At 32.6% G+C, this 17,392-nt stretch overlaps 1 protein-coding gene across 2 annotated transcripts in view; it reads right to left on the reverse strand.

The window, feature by feature from the left end:
• Positions 1 to 17,392, reverse strand: part of LOC122217600 (A disintegrin and metallopeptidase domain 3-like) — a 137,345-nt gene that overhangs the window by 49,518 nt on the left and 70,435 nt on the right. The window contains exons 12-14 of one of the 2 annotated variants that reach the window (XM_042934779.1): positions 16,333 to 16,519; positions 2,113 to 2,211; positions 400 to 517 (exon numbers count right to left, since the gene is read on the reverse strand). In XM_042934779.1, the coding sequence (XP_042790713.1) occupies positions 400 to 517; positions 2,113 to 2,211; positions 16,333 to 16,519 (404 nt within the window). Of the gene's footprint in view, positions 1 to 321; positions 518 to 2,112; positions 2,212 to 16,332; positions 16,520 to 17,392 lie in introns of both variants that reach the window. The other variant, XM_042934778.1, reaches the window with a different exon arrangement.

The raw sequence follows: 17,392 nt of genomic DNA on the forward strand, positions 1-17,392 counted from the left end.
ACCCACTTGAGAATAGGAAAATTGTGTCAAAGGCAGAAATGCTTAAGAAAGCAGTCATTTGCTCTCTTACCTACAATTCTAATATTCTACTCCTCTTTGCGCCAAACACGTGAAATTTGATTAATATACTATTTTTTTTGTTCTGTAGTTATTAGGCCTATTTTGCCTCTTGATATAGTTCAAAGTCATAATGATTAACTATTTTTTTTCAAATTTGGATTTTAAACAAACATTACCCTTTATTGTGGCTATAGGATGGTTTACTGACTGTAGAAAAATACAGTTTGAAAAGGAACCCCAGAAAAAAGATACAACTATTACATTTTCCAAATAATGCTTCACACTGTACATCTGGATCTCGGCATATTCCCTCATAGCAATAGGCAGTATTATTATTACATGGTTCTAAATCAGCAGATTTCACATCAGGTACACAAGCCGCAGATGTTCCATTGCAAAATTCTGGAAAATCACATGGATCTGTCATTTTCCTACATAAACGTCCTCTTTCAGCTATCTATGAGACAAAGAAAAACAAATGTATTTTTAAAGTAGTAAACCAAAAAATGTAAAAAAAATTAAACAAGAACAGTGTATTTCTATCATTTCCATTATTATTGCATTTTAACTACTTAAAGTCAAATTATGAATTTACTTGAAACCGTGAGTGAAATAGATTGGAAAAAACCTAAATGTTCATCAATGAATGAATAGATTAATAAACTGTGGTATATTCATGCAATGGAATATTTTCAGCCATATAAAGGAGCACTGATACATAGGCTACAAGATGAATGAATATTCAACACTATGTTAAGTGAAGAAATCCAGACACAAAAGGTCACATATTCTATGGTTCATATGAAATAACCAGAATAGGTTACTCCAGAAAGAACATAAATTGGTGCTGTCCAATTGGTGTTGTCCAGCCAGGACTGAGGGGAAGGAAGAAAGGAGAGCAAGTGCTTATTAATGCTCCAGGAGTCTCCTGTTTGATTGAGGAACTTGTTTTGGAACTAGATAGAGGTGGCGGTTGCATAACACTGTGAATGTACTGAGTATCACTAAATTGTTCACCTGCAAATGGTAAGTTTTATGGCAAGTTTTTCTTCACCTAATCCTTTTAAAGTCTCTACCAAATGTAAGAATTGTCCCCATTTTAAAGAACCCTTTGGGTTGTAGAGAAAGGGCAATGGGCTGTGTAGAAAAGCCTTATTTGTTCAATCCTGCTGATTTGGAGACAAAGGACAAGGTGAGCACTCTGGTGAAGGGAAGAGCAACAAGGTTTATTGCTAAGTAGCAGAAACTCTACGCTTGCATCCTTGAAGACAAGGGAAAAGTGGCTTTAATTACTAGCATAAAGAGTGAAAAACACAGAACAAAGTAGAATTATATTAGGATAGATTTTACTGACAGACAACCTGGCAAATTTCTAATCAGATTTTGATTGTCGTTGACTCCTGAAAGTGACACAAAAAAGGCAAGATGAAGCAATCCCCAAAAGTCAAATCTTACTGAGTCTCCTTTCAGGTGTGGCTATAAAGGAATGTAAAGGGGAAATTTCCCAAAGGAAGTTAAGGATTCAATTCAATTACAGGACCAGAGGTCCCTTGAAAAGATAAAACTTGAATAGTAGACATGCTATATGTTGCTGACTACTCTACATGGACTCCTTTTCTGCTATTCTCAAAATGAGAGCCTTATTGTTATTATTGTTATTATTATTATTATCATTATTTGTTTATTCAAACATTGTACATCAACTGTGTGTTGGGTGCCTTATTTTTAATTTTTTGTCATAAGTTGCTTGGTTATGAAGAGCTACATTCAGATATGACCAAGAGAAATTCATAGCACCCAAATAATCTGGAATTGATATTGAATAATAACTGGATGGGCCCTGAGTAGAGACTAAAAACAGTGCAATGGAAGGCATAGCTAAGAAGGCATAAAAAGATCTAAGTACATCTTCTGAACTTAGAAATCAATTATGTATGAATCAGGTCCATAAAGTTACATATTTGAAGTTGTGCAAAAAAAACAATGCTAAAAAAATGGACACACAAGAACACACATTATGAAAGGAAATCATGTAGTATTTTGAAAGCTTACCAGACAAGTTCTTCTATCACAGCATGGTCCACTGCCACACTCTGCGTTTCCAATTAGAGTACAACTTACAGGATTACAGCATTTTTTGTGAGCGCATTCCTAAAAGCAAATAGAAAACAATAATAGGAATTTTCAACAAAATATGTAATTGTATTTATTGTCAAAATACACAAAATATTTCCCTAAGTTAATTACAATCATAGTATGATTTTTACTTCTGTATTTATTTTTAACACCACTTCAGTTAAACTTATATTTTCAGCATTGGAAAAACAATGGTAATGAAATCATTCATGCTTCCATGCTCAAGGAATTGACTGTAAAAAACTCAATACAATTTCTTTCAATCTTATAGGAATATATAAATGTATGCACTCTAAATTCTTAGATTTTTTTCATTCATTGTATCATTAGTACTTTTCTATCTTACCAAACCTCTTCAAGATATCATCTTTGGAATATTTAATAACTTATGGATGTGACAGAGTAGAGGTCTAAATTATAACAACATTTTATTAACATAAATAATGTTTCAAAGAAAAAAGTTTGTAATTTTTTTTACTCTCAGACCTTACATTAAATATTAATTCTAGAAATTATTAGATAAGAGAGCACAAAAATATTAATGGCTCTTCATAATATACTTCCATTTCCTTCTTCCTGTAGCATAAAATAATGATATGTCACAAGACTGATAGTAATATTTAAAAATTAGTAAAGTGGATAGTCACAAATCACTATGTGTTTATACTTGCTTCAATATTAATATTTTTTTTATTAGTATACAGAAAATTTTACATATCTGCACACTATTATTTATTTAATATTTCTGTGTCTATATTTATGTTGATGTATTCATGTGTTTATTTCCTTTATTTGTAAGCATTCTATTAATGATATTAAGCCCTAGCCACCAACATATATCACTACATTTAAAATTTGTCATGACAACTTACTTTTGTTTGGGTGGGGTTTTTTTGGTAACTTTTTGATATTGTGATATTGTGAAATGGTCGACTCATAAAATCTAAGAACTATCATCTTTTTTTCTGGTTTTGTTCTTTAAGTTTATGGATAAAACTTTATTCCACCATGATCCCACTAAATATGTGAGTTTATAGTATGTGTGTAAAATGTTTGTGTTATATATATATATATGTATGCATTTCTTTTCACTTTACATTGAGTTTTTTTAGTATAATTCACACATTATATATTAGTTTCAGGTGTACAACTTTGTGCTTTGACAAGTTTATATGTTATGCTATGTTATTCACAATATCAATGACTATATCCCTTACACTATGCACTTTATTCCTGTGACTTATTCATTCCATAGCCTGTATCTCCCTCTCCCATTCACCCATTTGCCCAACCATTCCCTTCACACCGCTCTAGGAACCATCAGTTTGTTCTCTGTATTTATAGGTCTGATTCTGCTTTTTGCTTGTTCATTTGGTGGGGTTTTTTTGTTTGTTTGTTTGTTTTGTTTTAGATTCAACTTATGAATGCAATAGTATGTTACTTGTCTATCACAGTCTGTTTTCACTTAAAAATTGTCATCTAGGTGCATCCATGTTGTCTCAAATGGCACAATCTCAACCTTTTCTACAGCTGCATTATATCCCATTGTGTGTGTGTGTGTGTATGTGTGTGTGCATGGCACATATATACACACACACACACACACATATACATGTGTGTATATTAATATATATATTTATTTATTTATATTTATTTATACACACACATGGTATATATACCACTTTTCCTTATCCACTCATCCATTGACAGTAGGTAACTTCCATGTCTTGGCTATTGTAAATAATGTTGCAATAAGTGTAGGGGTGGATATATATTTTTGAAACAGTGGTTTTGCTTTCTTTGGGTAAATATTAGTAGGGGAAATATTGAACCATATGAATTTCTATTTTTCATTTTTTGAGGAACCTCCATACTTCATTCCCTAATGGCTCCACCAACAGTATACAGGGACCCTTTCTCCTCATCCTCTCTAATACTTGTTATTTCTTATGTTTTTGATTGTTACCCATTCTTTCTGGTGTAAGGTGAGATCTCATTGTGATTTTGACTTGCATTTCCCTAATGATTAGTGATGTTGAGCATCTTTTCATGTGTCCATTGGCCATTTGGATGTCTTCTTTGAAAAAATGTCTATTCAACTTCTCTGCCCATTTTTAAATAATGTTGAGTCATATAAATTCTATATATTTTTTGTATATTAATCCCTTATCAGGCATCTCATTTCCAAATATCTCATCCTAATCAGTAGGTTGCCTTTTTGTTTTCTTTTTTTTCTTTTTAAATTTTAATTTAGTATATTTAACATAACAGTGCTATATTAGTTTCAGATTTCATACATCACACAGTGTTCATTATGACAAGTGCACTCCTTAATCCCATCATCTAATTAACTCATTACCTCAGCTACCACTCCTCTGGCAAACATCTGTTTCTTCCCTATAATTAAGAGTCTGTTTCTCAGTTTGTGAGGATGTTGAGAAAGGGGAACACTTTGCACTGTTGGTGGGAATGCAAACTGGTTCAGCCACTCTGGGAAATAGTAAGGAGATTCCTCAAATAGTTAAAAATAGAACTACCCTATGACCCAGCAATTGCACTACTAGGTATTTAACCAAAGAATACAAAAATACTACTGAGTATATATTCCCAAAATACAAAACACTCATTCAAAGGAATGCATGCACCCCAGTGTCAATAGCAGCATTAACTACAATAGCCAAATTATGGAAACAGCCCAAGTGTCCGCTTATTTATAAATTGATAAAGAAGATGTGACATGTATGTACAATGGAATGTTATTCAGCCATAAAAAAGAATGAAATCTTGCCAATTGCAATGACATGGATGGATCTAAAGAGTATTATGCTAAGTGAAATAAGTCAGAGAAAGACAAATATATGATTTCACACATATGTGAAAGTTAAGAAACAAATGAGCAAAGGGGAAAAAGAGAGCCAAAGAAATAGACTCTTAACTATAGAGAACAAACTGATAGTTACTAGAAGGGGGATGCATGGGGAGACGTGTTAAACAGGTGATGGGGTTAAGAACTGAACTTGTTTTGATGAGCTGTATGGTGCTGTATGGAACTGTTGAATCACTATATTGTATATCTAAAAGTAATATTACACTGTACGTTGATTAGAATTTAAATTTTTTTTAAAAGTCTATTTTGTCTAAGTAAGTATTGCTACTCTGGGTTTCTTTTGACATCCATTTCCCTGATTAGTGTTTCTCTATCTCCTCACTTTCAATCTGCAGGTGTCTTTAAGTCTGAAATGAGTCTTTTGCTTCGAGTCCATTCACATTCCAAGTAACTTTTGATAGATATTTATTGCCATTTTATTGTCTGCTTTGTGATTTTTTGATAGCTTTTCTCTGATCCTTTCTTCTCTTTATCTCTTTCATAGTTTTTTGGTTTTCTTTAGTGATACACCTGAATACCTTATTCTATTTTTTGCAGAATTTCTATTACTGTTTTTTTTTATTTGTGGTTACTACATGGTTTATATATAACAACTTCTACATATAGCAGTCTATATTCAATTGATGGTAGCTTAATTTTGATCTCATTCATTACTCCTCTCCCTTTCACACTTCAGATATTAGGCATCATATTTTATATCTTTTTATGAAAACCTTGGCTACTTTTTACAGAAACATATTTTTACCTTTATATTTTTTAATATTTTTTATATTTTTTACTTTTCATATTCTCACTTATGGTCTTTGCACTCAAAGGGCCCCCTTTAATATCTCTTGTAGAGCTAGTTTAGTAGTTATGAAATCCTTTAGTTTTTCTTTGTCAGAGAAACTCTTTATCTCTTCTTCTATTCTGAATGATAGCCTTGCTAGGTAGAACATCTTGGATACAGATTTTTCCCTCAGCACTCTGAATACATCATGCCAGTCCCTATGGCCTACAAAAATTTCTGCTGAAATTAACCTCATAGCCTTGTGGGGTTTCCATTATATGTAAATGTTTTCTTGTCACTTACAACCTTTAAAATTCTTTATCACTATTTTTTTTCCCATTTTAATTACTATGTGCCTTGGTGTGGGCCTCTTTGGGTTGAATTTGTTGGGGGATTTCTGTGCCTCCTGAATTTGGATCTCTATCTCTCTCCCCAGATTTGGGAAGTTTTCAACTATTATTTTATCAAATACATTTTCAGCCCCCCATTCCCTCTCCTCCCCTCTGGGATCCCTAATGTGAATGTGATTATGTTTAATGGAGTCACTGAGTTCTCTAATTATATTTTCATAATGCAGTATTTGTCTCTCCCTTGTTCAGTTTGATTGCTTTCCATTACTCTATCCTCCAGATCACTGATACATTCCTCTGCTTCCTGTAGCCTACTATTTATTACATCTGTTATATTTTTAATTTCATTCATTCAGTTATTCATCTCTGATATGTTATTTTGTATCTATTTGTCAAGAGTCTTGCTGATGTCCTCCATTTTTTTCTCAAGTCAAGTGAGTATCATTACTTTAAATTCTCCATCAGGCATATTATTTATCTCTGTTTCCCTTCTTGTGGCCTACTATTTAATTCATCCACTGCTTTTTAAAATTTTTTTTCACATTTATTTATTGTTGAGAGACAGAGACAGAGCATGAACAGAGGAGGGACAGAGAGAGGGGAAGACACAAAATCCGAAGCAGTCTTCAGGCTCTGAGCTGTCAGCAAAGAGCCTGATACTGGGCCCAAACCCATGAACCACGAGATCATGACCTAAACCAAGGTTGGACACTTAACTGACTGAGCCACCCAGGTGCCCCTCCATTGCTTTTTAAATTTCATTTATTGAGTTCTTCATCTCTGATATGTTATTTTTATGTCTTTGTCCAGAGTCACACTGATGTCATCCACTTTTTTTGGAAGCCCAGTGAATATCTTTACAATCATTAAATTCTCTATCAGGCATATTACTTCTTTTTGTTTCAGTTAAGTCCCCTGCTATGATTTTGTCATGTTCTTTCATTTGAGACAAATTCCTCTATTTTTGTCTCTCTGTTTCTGTGTGTTAGGAAAGTCACCTATATCCTCTGCTCTTGAAAGTAGTGGCTTTATGAAGAGGTCCTGTAGTGTCCTGTAGTGCAGTGTCCTTGGTTCACCAGAACTTGGCACTTCAGAGGAGTCTCCTATATGTGTTGCTTGTGTCCTGCTATGGTGTCTGAGTACCTTTTCCCTTCAGTCTAGATTTCTGCACTGATTATATCCCTGTTGTGGGAGCATGTTAGTGGCTGCAGCCAGGGTCTGGCATGTGGTTGCTGAGGTGACCACAGTCATGTGGTGGCTAAGCATGGTGTGAGGCCATGAGCACAGAGGCTGGGCATGGAGAAAGGTGGTAGCTCAATAAGTCACTCACAGCGTTAGCAAAATTTGTGCTGAGTGGTAGTCTTAGGTTGGATCCCCCCAAAGTAGGGCAGTGGCCAGGGGCACAGCTCACGTTAGCAGCAGCAGACAGGGATGTGGTTTGGCGTCTCTCTTGAGTGGATGGAGGTCCCCAAAGGCCATTTCTACAGAATTGTAGGATATCTTGGAATCTGAGATTGTGATACCTCCATCTTTGTTCTTTCTCAAGATCACTTTGACTATTCAGGGTCTTTGATGGTTCTATACAAATTTTAGTGTTATTTGTTCTAGTTCTGTGAAAAATGCTGTTTGTATTTTAATAGGGATTGCACTGAATCTGTAGATTGCTTTAAGTAATATGGACATTTTAGCAATATTAATTCTTCCAATACATAATCATGGAATATCTTTCCATTTGTTTGTGTCATCTTCAATTTCTTTTATCAACGTTTTTCAGTTTTCAGAGTACAGATCCTTTACCACATCCAACATAATACTCAATGTTGAAAAACAGAGATTTTCTTCTAAGATCAGACACAAGACAAGAATGTCCACTCTTACTACTTTTTTCAGCATAGTACTAGAAGTCCTAGCCACAGCAATCACACAAGAAAAAGAAAAAAGAGGTATCCATATTGGTAAAGAAGAAGTTGAACTGTCTCTATTTGCAGATAACATAATACTAGACACAAAACATTCTAAAGACTCCCCTAAAAAACTACTAGAAGTAATAAATTAATTCATTAAAGTTGCAGGATACAAAATTAATACCCAGAAACCAGTAGTGTCTCTATACACTAATAACAAAACCACAAAGTAGCAGAAGCAAAAATTAGAGAACAATGCCATTTATAAATGCACCAAAAAGAATAAAATACCTCAGAATAAACTTAACAAAAGAGGTGAAAGACCTATAAACTGAAAACTATAACATATAGAATGTTTTGAGTGTTATGCTGTAAGAGAAGCTGTAATCAGGGATCTTTCTTTCAAAACAGTAGATAAATATATCAAGTGCATTTATAAAATAGTAATTTATTCTTGATCTCTTGTACTACTTGGATTATCACATAATATTTTATACAAAATTAGATATAATGTTATAATTACACTAACTGCAACATTAGTGTATTATTAAAGTATATCAGACCTTTATCACTATATAACAAGTTTAAATTTACAGGAGTCAGATGATATTTTTTTTATTTTATATTTCAATATTAACTAAAGTGTGTTATGCTTCACAATTTAAATATTTAATTGAAAAACTGTCAATAGTATTTAGTGCAGCTAGAGGATTGAATGGAAACTAAATATTAATGCAGGCAGGGGGAGCAAATATCAATGACATGACAGGAAATTCCAAGGCTAGTATCAAAGAGAAAGCCTACAGTAGAGAGCAAATTTTCACAATACCCAAATCTAGACTAAATACCTGGCTTAGAAATTGACTCTTAAGGACTTATGCTTTAGGAACAGAATGCCATTATGGGACTGGAAGCCAGAACTTTATAAAACAGGTAGCCAAGGTATATCATTGAGAAATTTGAGAATCAAAAGGATGTTTTCTTTTCTCCTAGTTGTCCAAACCATTTTTAAATGTCTCCTCAATATTTAATATCTTACTGAAGTGGTTCTCTATTTCTGGAATAAAATACAGAAGCATATTCATTTTCATATACTCATTTTGGTTGGTAATCCTGATTATTTTGTAAGTATTTTCCAAAATATAAGTCAGTCATTCAAAGTAACATTAATTGGAGGAATCAACAACTTTCATGACTTAATTCTATTTCTATATGCCTGCAAAGGATACTGGGAATTAAAATTTTTTTTAAGTATCCAATTTACAATAACATTCAAAACATTAAATGTTTAGGGTTAACTTTAAGAATTAAAGATACCTAAATAAATGGAACAATATACCATGATCATGGTTTGAAATCATAACATTATGAATAACTCACTTCTCTACAAATTCATCTATAGATTTTTAAAAATCCCAGTCAAAATTGCAGCAGAATTAGGATTTTTTTCTTTAGGGGATGTGAGTAGAAATAGAAAAGTTGATTCTAAATTTTACATAGAAATGCAAAGACCTAAAATCACCAAATCTATCTTGATTAAAGAAGTACAAAATATGAAGACACATTTTACCTGATTTTATGAGTTAGGGTAAGGAGAGCTGTTATTGGTATAAGGCTAGATATATGAAACAATGGAACACAAAGTATGTGATGAACTGTTTTTCAATACAGGTGCCAAGAAAAATATAGCTATTCAACAAATGGTCCTGGAACAATTGGATATACATACAGAAAAAATACATCCTGATCCTTAACTTACAAACATTTCTCAAAAACGGATCATAGATATACATATAAAAGCTAAAATCAATAAACTTCTAGAACACTTACGAGAAAGCTTCACAACCATGGGATAGATACGACTCAAGTAGGATAACACATAAAAGAAAAAAAAAAGGTAAACTGAACTTCACCCAATTAAAAATTTGACTTTTTGAAAGATATCTTTAAGAAAATACAAAACCAAGCCACATACTGGGAGAAAATCTGGCAAAAGACTTGCATATAGTTTATATTAAGAATTTCTAGGGGTGCCTGGGTGGCTCAGTTGCCTAAGCATCCAACTTTGGCTCAGGTTATGATCTCCTGGTTTGTGAGTTCAAGCCCTACATCAGGCTCTGTGCTGACAGTTCAGAGCCTAGAACCTGCTTCAGATTCTGTGTCTCCCTCTCTCTGCCCCTCTCTCACTCTCTCTTTCTCTTTCTTAAAATTAAGTAAACATTATTTAAAAAAAAGAATTTCTCTAACTACATAATAAAAAAGCAAATAACCTTATAAATATGTACAAAATGTTTGAACAGACACTTTAAAAAGGAGGCATATGAAAGTCCCATAATCATATGAAACACTGTCCAGTATAATTATTCATAGAGGAAACATAAATTAAAAACACAATGAGATACCAGCACAAATTCAAATGACTAAAATGAAAAAGACTGGCAATAACAAAAGTTGATGACAATAAGGAAAAATTACAACTCTCATACACAGATGGTTGGAATATAAAATATTACAACATTTGGGAAAGAAGTTTGACATGTTGTTATAGATTTAATAGTTAATCAACTACCATGTAACTCAGAAATTCCACTCCTATATATTTACCCAAGAGAAATGAAAACATAAGTCCAAGCAAGATTTGGATATGAATATTTTAGGAGCTTTTTTTATAATAGTCCCAAACAAAAACAATCTAAATGTTCATTAATAATTTGATGGACAAACACTCCAAGGAATATCCATACAAAGAAATACTACTCTATAACAAATACAAATGAACTACAGATACATTCAATCATATGGATGAATATCAAAAATATATAAAGCAAATGTTCCAGAATCAAAAAAGATCCATAATCTATGATTCATTCATATGAATTTCAATAGGGGACAAAAATAATGAGTTATGACAGAAATCAGAAATTTAGATTCTTATAGGATTTACTTAAGGAGGTATGGGAAACTATGGTAATGTAAATGTTCTATATCTTTTTTTCCACATCTAATTAAGTATATCATCACTCACTTCCAAAAAACATCAGCAAGTCAGAAGAAAAACAAATATAAATAAATATAATGAAGACCACCTAGACACATCACAAATCTTTTTGTTTAAAACCAAAGACAAGGTCAAAATGCCTTTCTAGGCACAAAGATGGATTCTATGGATCATTTGGGTAGGTATGGAAGACAGAAGCAGAATTGGGTACTGACATCTTTAGTGACAATGGGACAAATGGTTTTTGACTATCATGTTGAGACTCCTGATAAGTTCCATCAGTGGGGAATGATGGTCTTATAATACTAAAAAAAGAAAAAAAAATGTTATTATGGTTGTTTTTCACTCACCTACACTATCAAGAAAGTGAATCTACTTTCTTTCTGATGGTGGCCAGAGTTATAGATAGTAAAATTCATGGTGACTAAGAGCAGTTAATCACTCCAACATTTACTGAGTTATGTTCTGACAATGCAAGAGAAAGGAAAGAAATTAGATATACTTGGGCAAAACCTGATAAAATCATTAAAGCTACCTCATCCAATTACAATATTAGAGATCTATGCTAGTTTTGCTAGATTTGAAGGCTAGGAAGTCATTGTCACTCAAGAACTAACCTCATTCTCGGGGCACCTGGGTGGCTCAGTCAGTTAAGTGTCCGATTTCGGCTCAGGTCATGATCTCATGGTATATGAGTTCAAGCCCCACATAGGGCTCTGTCCTGACAGCTCAGAGCCTGGAGCCTGCTTCAGATTCTATGTCTCCCTCTCTCCCTCTCTGCCCCTCCCCTGCTCATGCTCTGTCTTTCTTTGTCTCTCAACAATAAATAAATCTTAAAAAAAATAATAAAAAAAAAGAACTAACCTCATTCTCTAAGTACAGTTGGTCAATGACCACTCTGGCTAATGGCATGCACATGAAGAATGGGAATGTGAAAACCTCTTGGGGCTTATTGTAGTAGGTCTTTACAGCCATAATAAAACTGGCTTATCCATAATGAATCTCCATTCTCCAATAAATACCTTGAAATCCAGTGGGTCAAGCTACCTCTTCCCTTAGGTGCACTGTGACTCTGTCCTAGATTTTTAAAAAAGACTAAGAGTGCTCAGATGATGAAACAGTCACCCAAATCAGTTCACTTAAAACCATTCTAGTGCAACCAGCCTATCAGAGACAACTCATTTTCTTCTTGTGTCTAGGAATAGTCTCTGGAAACTATTCATGAACTGGGCAATAAGGTCTCCAGAATGGATGCATTGGCAAAGTCCAAACAAAATTCCATGCAAGTCAAGGGCCAGAAGATAAATAAATCAACCAATAATTGAAGTCTGAGCCATAGGTTCATGTAGATCTGGATATTAAGCCAGAGGGAATCTAATGAGAACATTAATAGTCTGCCCTTGGGAGAAATTCTCACTACTGACCTAAAGAAGACCCATGGTACTTAAATACTTGGGCCATGACAATGGACTATTCCTGGCCACTCTTGTGCTTTACTGTGGACAAGTAAAAGGAAGACAAGAGGGCCTCAATTCCCTATCCGACATAATGCATTTGGGTTAGCATTGACCCAACACCTTTGGCACCTTCCTTCAAAAATAAACAGAGCAAGGATATAGGGTTTCATCCAAATAGAATGAAAGCTATATATGTTGGTTAAGGTGTGGCAGTGAACTGATGATAGTTGGCCTGCCCTTTCTTCTCTCCTGAGCATTGCAGCACAGTCCATTATGGTACTGAGAAATGGATACATGCACTCCAATGATTTCACTCACATGTCGAACTTAAAAAATAAAGTAGATAAACATAGAGGGGAAAGAAGAAAGAGGCAAATCCATTAACAGACTCTTAACTATAGAGTACAAACTAAGGATTGCTGGAGGGGAGGAGGGTGGGGGATGGGTTAAATGGGTGATGACTATTAAGGTGGGCACTTGTGATGACTCCTGGGCCTTATATGTAAGTGACGAATCATTACATTCTACTACTGAAGCATGTTAACTAATGGGAGTTTACATAAAAATTTGGAGAGGAAAAAAAAAACAATTTCACACACTTTTAAAAATATATTACCATAGACTTACGAAATTTTAGAATTATTACTTTATTTTTCTAATAAAAGAAAACACATTTGACCAGATAAATTAATAGACATATACAGAGCATTCCATCCAAAAGCAGCAAGAATACACATTTTTCTCAAGTGCACATGGAACATTCTCCATTTTAGATCATGTGTTGGCCACAAAAGAAGTCTCAGTACTTTTAAGAAGACTAAAATAATATCAAACATCTTTTCTGACAAAGGTATGAAACAAGAGATCAATTACAAAAAGAAAACTAGAAAAATTAAAAATTCAGTATATGGTGGTAAAATAGTGAATAACAAATAAGTCAATAAAGAATTTTTTTAAAATTCAAAATATACCTTGAGATGAATGAAATTTAAATGCAACATAAAAAAAAAGTCTATGAGATGCAGTAAAAGCATTTCCAAGTGGAAAGTACATAGCAATATAGGCCTACCTCAAAAAACAAAAAAATTTTAAACAATTTAATTTTATACCTATAGGAACTAGAAGAAGAAGAACAAAGTTAGTAGAAAAAAGAAAATAACAAAAATCAGATGTTAATAAATTAAATGGAGACTGAAATCCCAATCTAAAAGATCAATGAAACCAGGAGTCAACTCTTTTAAAAGATTAAAAATATTGACCAAGTTTTAGCTAGACTCACCAAGAAACAGAAAAAGAAGTTTCATAATAAAATCAGAAATGAAAGAGGAGAGGTTACAACTGATACCATGAAGTACAAAGGTTCATAAGAGACTACTATGAAAAATTATATGCCCATAATTGAACAACTTAGTAGAAATGGATAATTTCCTAGAAATACATATACCAAAACTGAATCATTAAAAAACAGAAAATATGAATAGATTGACTACTAGTAAGGAGATAGGGTCAGTAATCAAAAAACTCCAAAGAATCATACGACCAAGTCCAGTTGGCTTCACTGGTGAATTCTTCCAAATGTTCACAAAAAATTTAACTAAATGTTACCCTCCTAAACTCTTCCTGAAAACTGAAGAGGAGTGATCACTTTCAAACTTAGTTGATAAGGCCTGAGTGCAAATTATTCAGATGCTTTTTAAGTATATATCCATTACACACTTTGTTCATCTTTCATGCATATATTTCATGTGTATTATATATCACAATTATATATCACATAAATATTTATCATTAAAGTGGGCAGAGAACTTCCTTTAAAGAGAACTAAAAAATACTAATGTGTATTTTAAGAAAGAGAATATAATTTAAATAAAATTCTTCACAGTGAAACTTTGACATGCAAAAAACCCTAACAACCAAAAGAAATGATAGGTAAAATAAAGCAAATATTTTCAGAATAAAAGTTATAAGGAATTTTCCAATGTAAAGCACAGAGGTGACAGAAATGCAATATTTATAAAAATGTTATGTAAGTTAATTGGGTTGTAAATTGTAAACCCCATTATTTTGAAAGTGGCCTAGATATGGTTAAAACTTAAATATGTATGGCAAAAATGCAAGAATAATCAGTAAAGGAAAATAAAAAGTATATATCCACTAAATTGCTTAAATAGAGGAAGAAAGAAAAACAAAACACACAGATCAAGAGAAATGAACAAAAATTTAATTAAAAAACAAATGTGGCAAAATGAACATAAAAATATGGAAATTTGGGGCAACTAAAGTTATAAAAAATATGCAGTACGGAGGACTGTAAGGAGTCATAACACCTAAATGTAATGAGGTATACTAGAGAAGATCCTGGCACATAAAGAGGCTATTCAGTATAAAGAAAAGAAACCTGGGGATGCCTAGGTGACTCAGTTGGTCAAGCATCTGACTTGATTTTGGCTCAGGTCATGATCTCATGGTTCATGAGTTTGAGTCAGGCTCCATACTGACAGGTGCAGAGCCTGCTTAGGATCTCTCTCTCCTTCTCTCTCTTCCCCTCCCTCTATAAATAAATAAATAAACCAACAAACAAACTTGAACAAAAAAAAGAAAGAAATCTGAATAAATTATAGACTTTAGTTAATTAAAAATATGCAAAAATTAATCACAAAAATGTTTAAGAGGATAATCTGATAAATAAAAGACAGATTGGATAATAAATTAAAACCCAATGTAGATCTTGAACTTAACAGTACAGGAAAAGTAAATGAGAATACAGAAATATCATAGAAATGCTAATTAAGGGAAGCTAGTGTGTGCATAGATATATAGATATGTCAGACTAAATAGACTTTAAAACAGAAAGCAACACTGGAATAAAGAGATTCAGTATTTGAAAATAAAAGTTAAATTTCCAGGAAGATATAACAATCTCCACCATAATTCTCTACCATATCAAAAAGCTTCAAAACACAGAAAGCATAAATTGAATAGCCTATAGTAAGAATTAGGCAAATCCAACTGCATAGTTGAAAACATAAATATTACCTCTCAAGTGCCAAGAGTTCAGGTAAATAAAATTCATACAGAAGATTTGAAGCAATCACTTAAAAATTATGATGTAATCAAGTTATATAGAATTTAGTTTCTAACAATTCAAGAGTTTACATTTTCTCAACCAAATATGGGACATTCCAAAAATCAACATGCAATATAAAGACAGGCGTAATAAAATGCAGATTCACTATCTTACCAAGAACTGAAAAAAAAAAAAAAAAGGTAATGGCAAATACTTAAATATAACAGTAACAAACCAAGGATTATCAACCCAATTCTGTGAAGTTAAGTTAAAATAAATAAAGTTACCCCAGATGCAAGGACAGAAATCAGGAGATGAGGAGGTAAACAACAACATACATGTAAGAACTTAATGAACCAATACAATCACTCTGGAGGAATTCAGGACATGATTGAGGTAATGATTATAGTATAGATGTTAATAATGTTTATGATACAGAAAGGTGGGTATTGCTATTAATGGTTACATAATAAAGAAAATCTACCTCTTTAATCCATGCTACACTTACCCCTCACTTAAACTCTTCAAATGCTTCAAATTCAGGATGTCAGTTATCAAAAGCCCCATACCTCCGTATCTTAGATGTTTAATAAAATGGTTCAGCATTTCAGAGAAAGTCCTCCTATATCACATCTATATTTATAAAACTACATGAGAAACACAAAAACAAATCTTTAGATAAATTATTAATGTTTGTCACTAACCTCTGGAAGACCACAATCACACTGTTCTGGTGGTTCCACAATTTTATTACCACAAATTGCAGTTCTTCCTTGGCGAACCACTTCTGAAACTGTTTTATTCTGAAGACATTCAAATTCAGGCTGTGAAACCTTGTGCTTAAATTCATCCATGCTGCAACTGCTAAAATACTTTACACCATGGGAATGTCTAAAAATAAATCATATTCCTCAGATAAATGGAATAAAATCAGTATCAAAGTAACACTCTATGAATTACTGAAAAGTACTATAAATTCTGTAATATTTCACTTACCAAAGAGCCAAGAAGGAAGGAAGAGTGTTTTTATTGTTAATACAAGTTATAAATAACAGCAATAAGTTTACTTCTATGGTAATTCAATATAATAGAACATGTAGAGGAAGTTAAGGTGACATGAGTTAGAATATATTAAAACACAAACAATGCTTGCCACACAAAAATCTTTCTTTACACGTCCTATCATTACTTTCATTATGATTTCCAACATCACAATTATAATCATTATTACAAGCACTAATTACAAGAAAATTAAACATAATAGAAAATTTATGTAGAAAACTTTAGAAACATAATTGAAAATATTAGTGAAAAATCACAAGCATTTCTACTTTGATAAAAATTGATCAATTAAAATATCTCAACATTGATTACAAAAAATGTATAAACCCTATATTCTTTTTATTTTGTTACCTATTTTAATATTTCTGTGCTTCTATATGTAATATATAATGATTTTTTATTTGATTTTGTAACAATCTAAAATATAGAGAAATGACACAAAAATCATCCAAAAGAATAAATTTTTTCCTGGGACAATGAGGAATAAGTTGTCAAACACAATCCTAGTAACTCTAAATATTTTAATGTACAATTCTTACATAGATATTAATTCTAAAACCTTTCAAAATCAGGAAATAATTATGCATTACTAATATCTAATCTTCAGATGTCATCCAAATTTACCCTTCATCAAAATATTGGCACTTTATAGCAAAAAGATCCAGTTGAGAGTCAATAATTACATGTATTTTTTTTCAGTTT

This window comes from Panthera leo, chromosome B1 (assembly GCF_018350215.1).
Source record: "Panthera leo isolate Ple1 chromosome B1, P.leo_Ple1_pat1.1, whole genome shotgun sequence".
Taxonomy (NCBI): Eukaryota; Metazoa; Chordata; class Mammalia; order Carnivora; family Felidae; genus Panthera; species Panthera leo.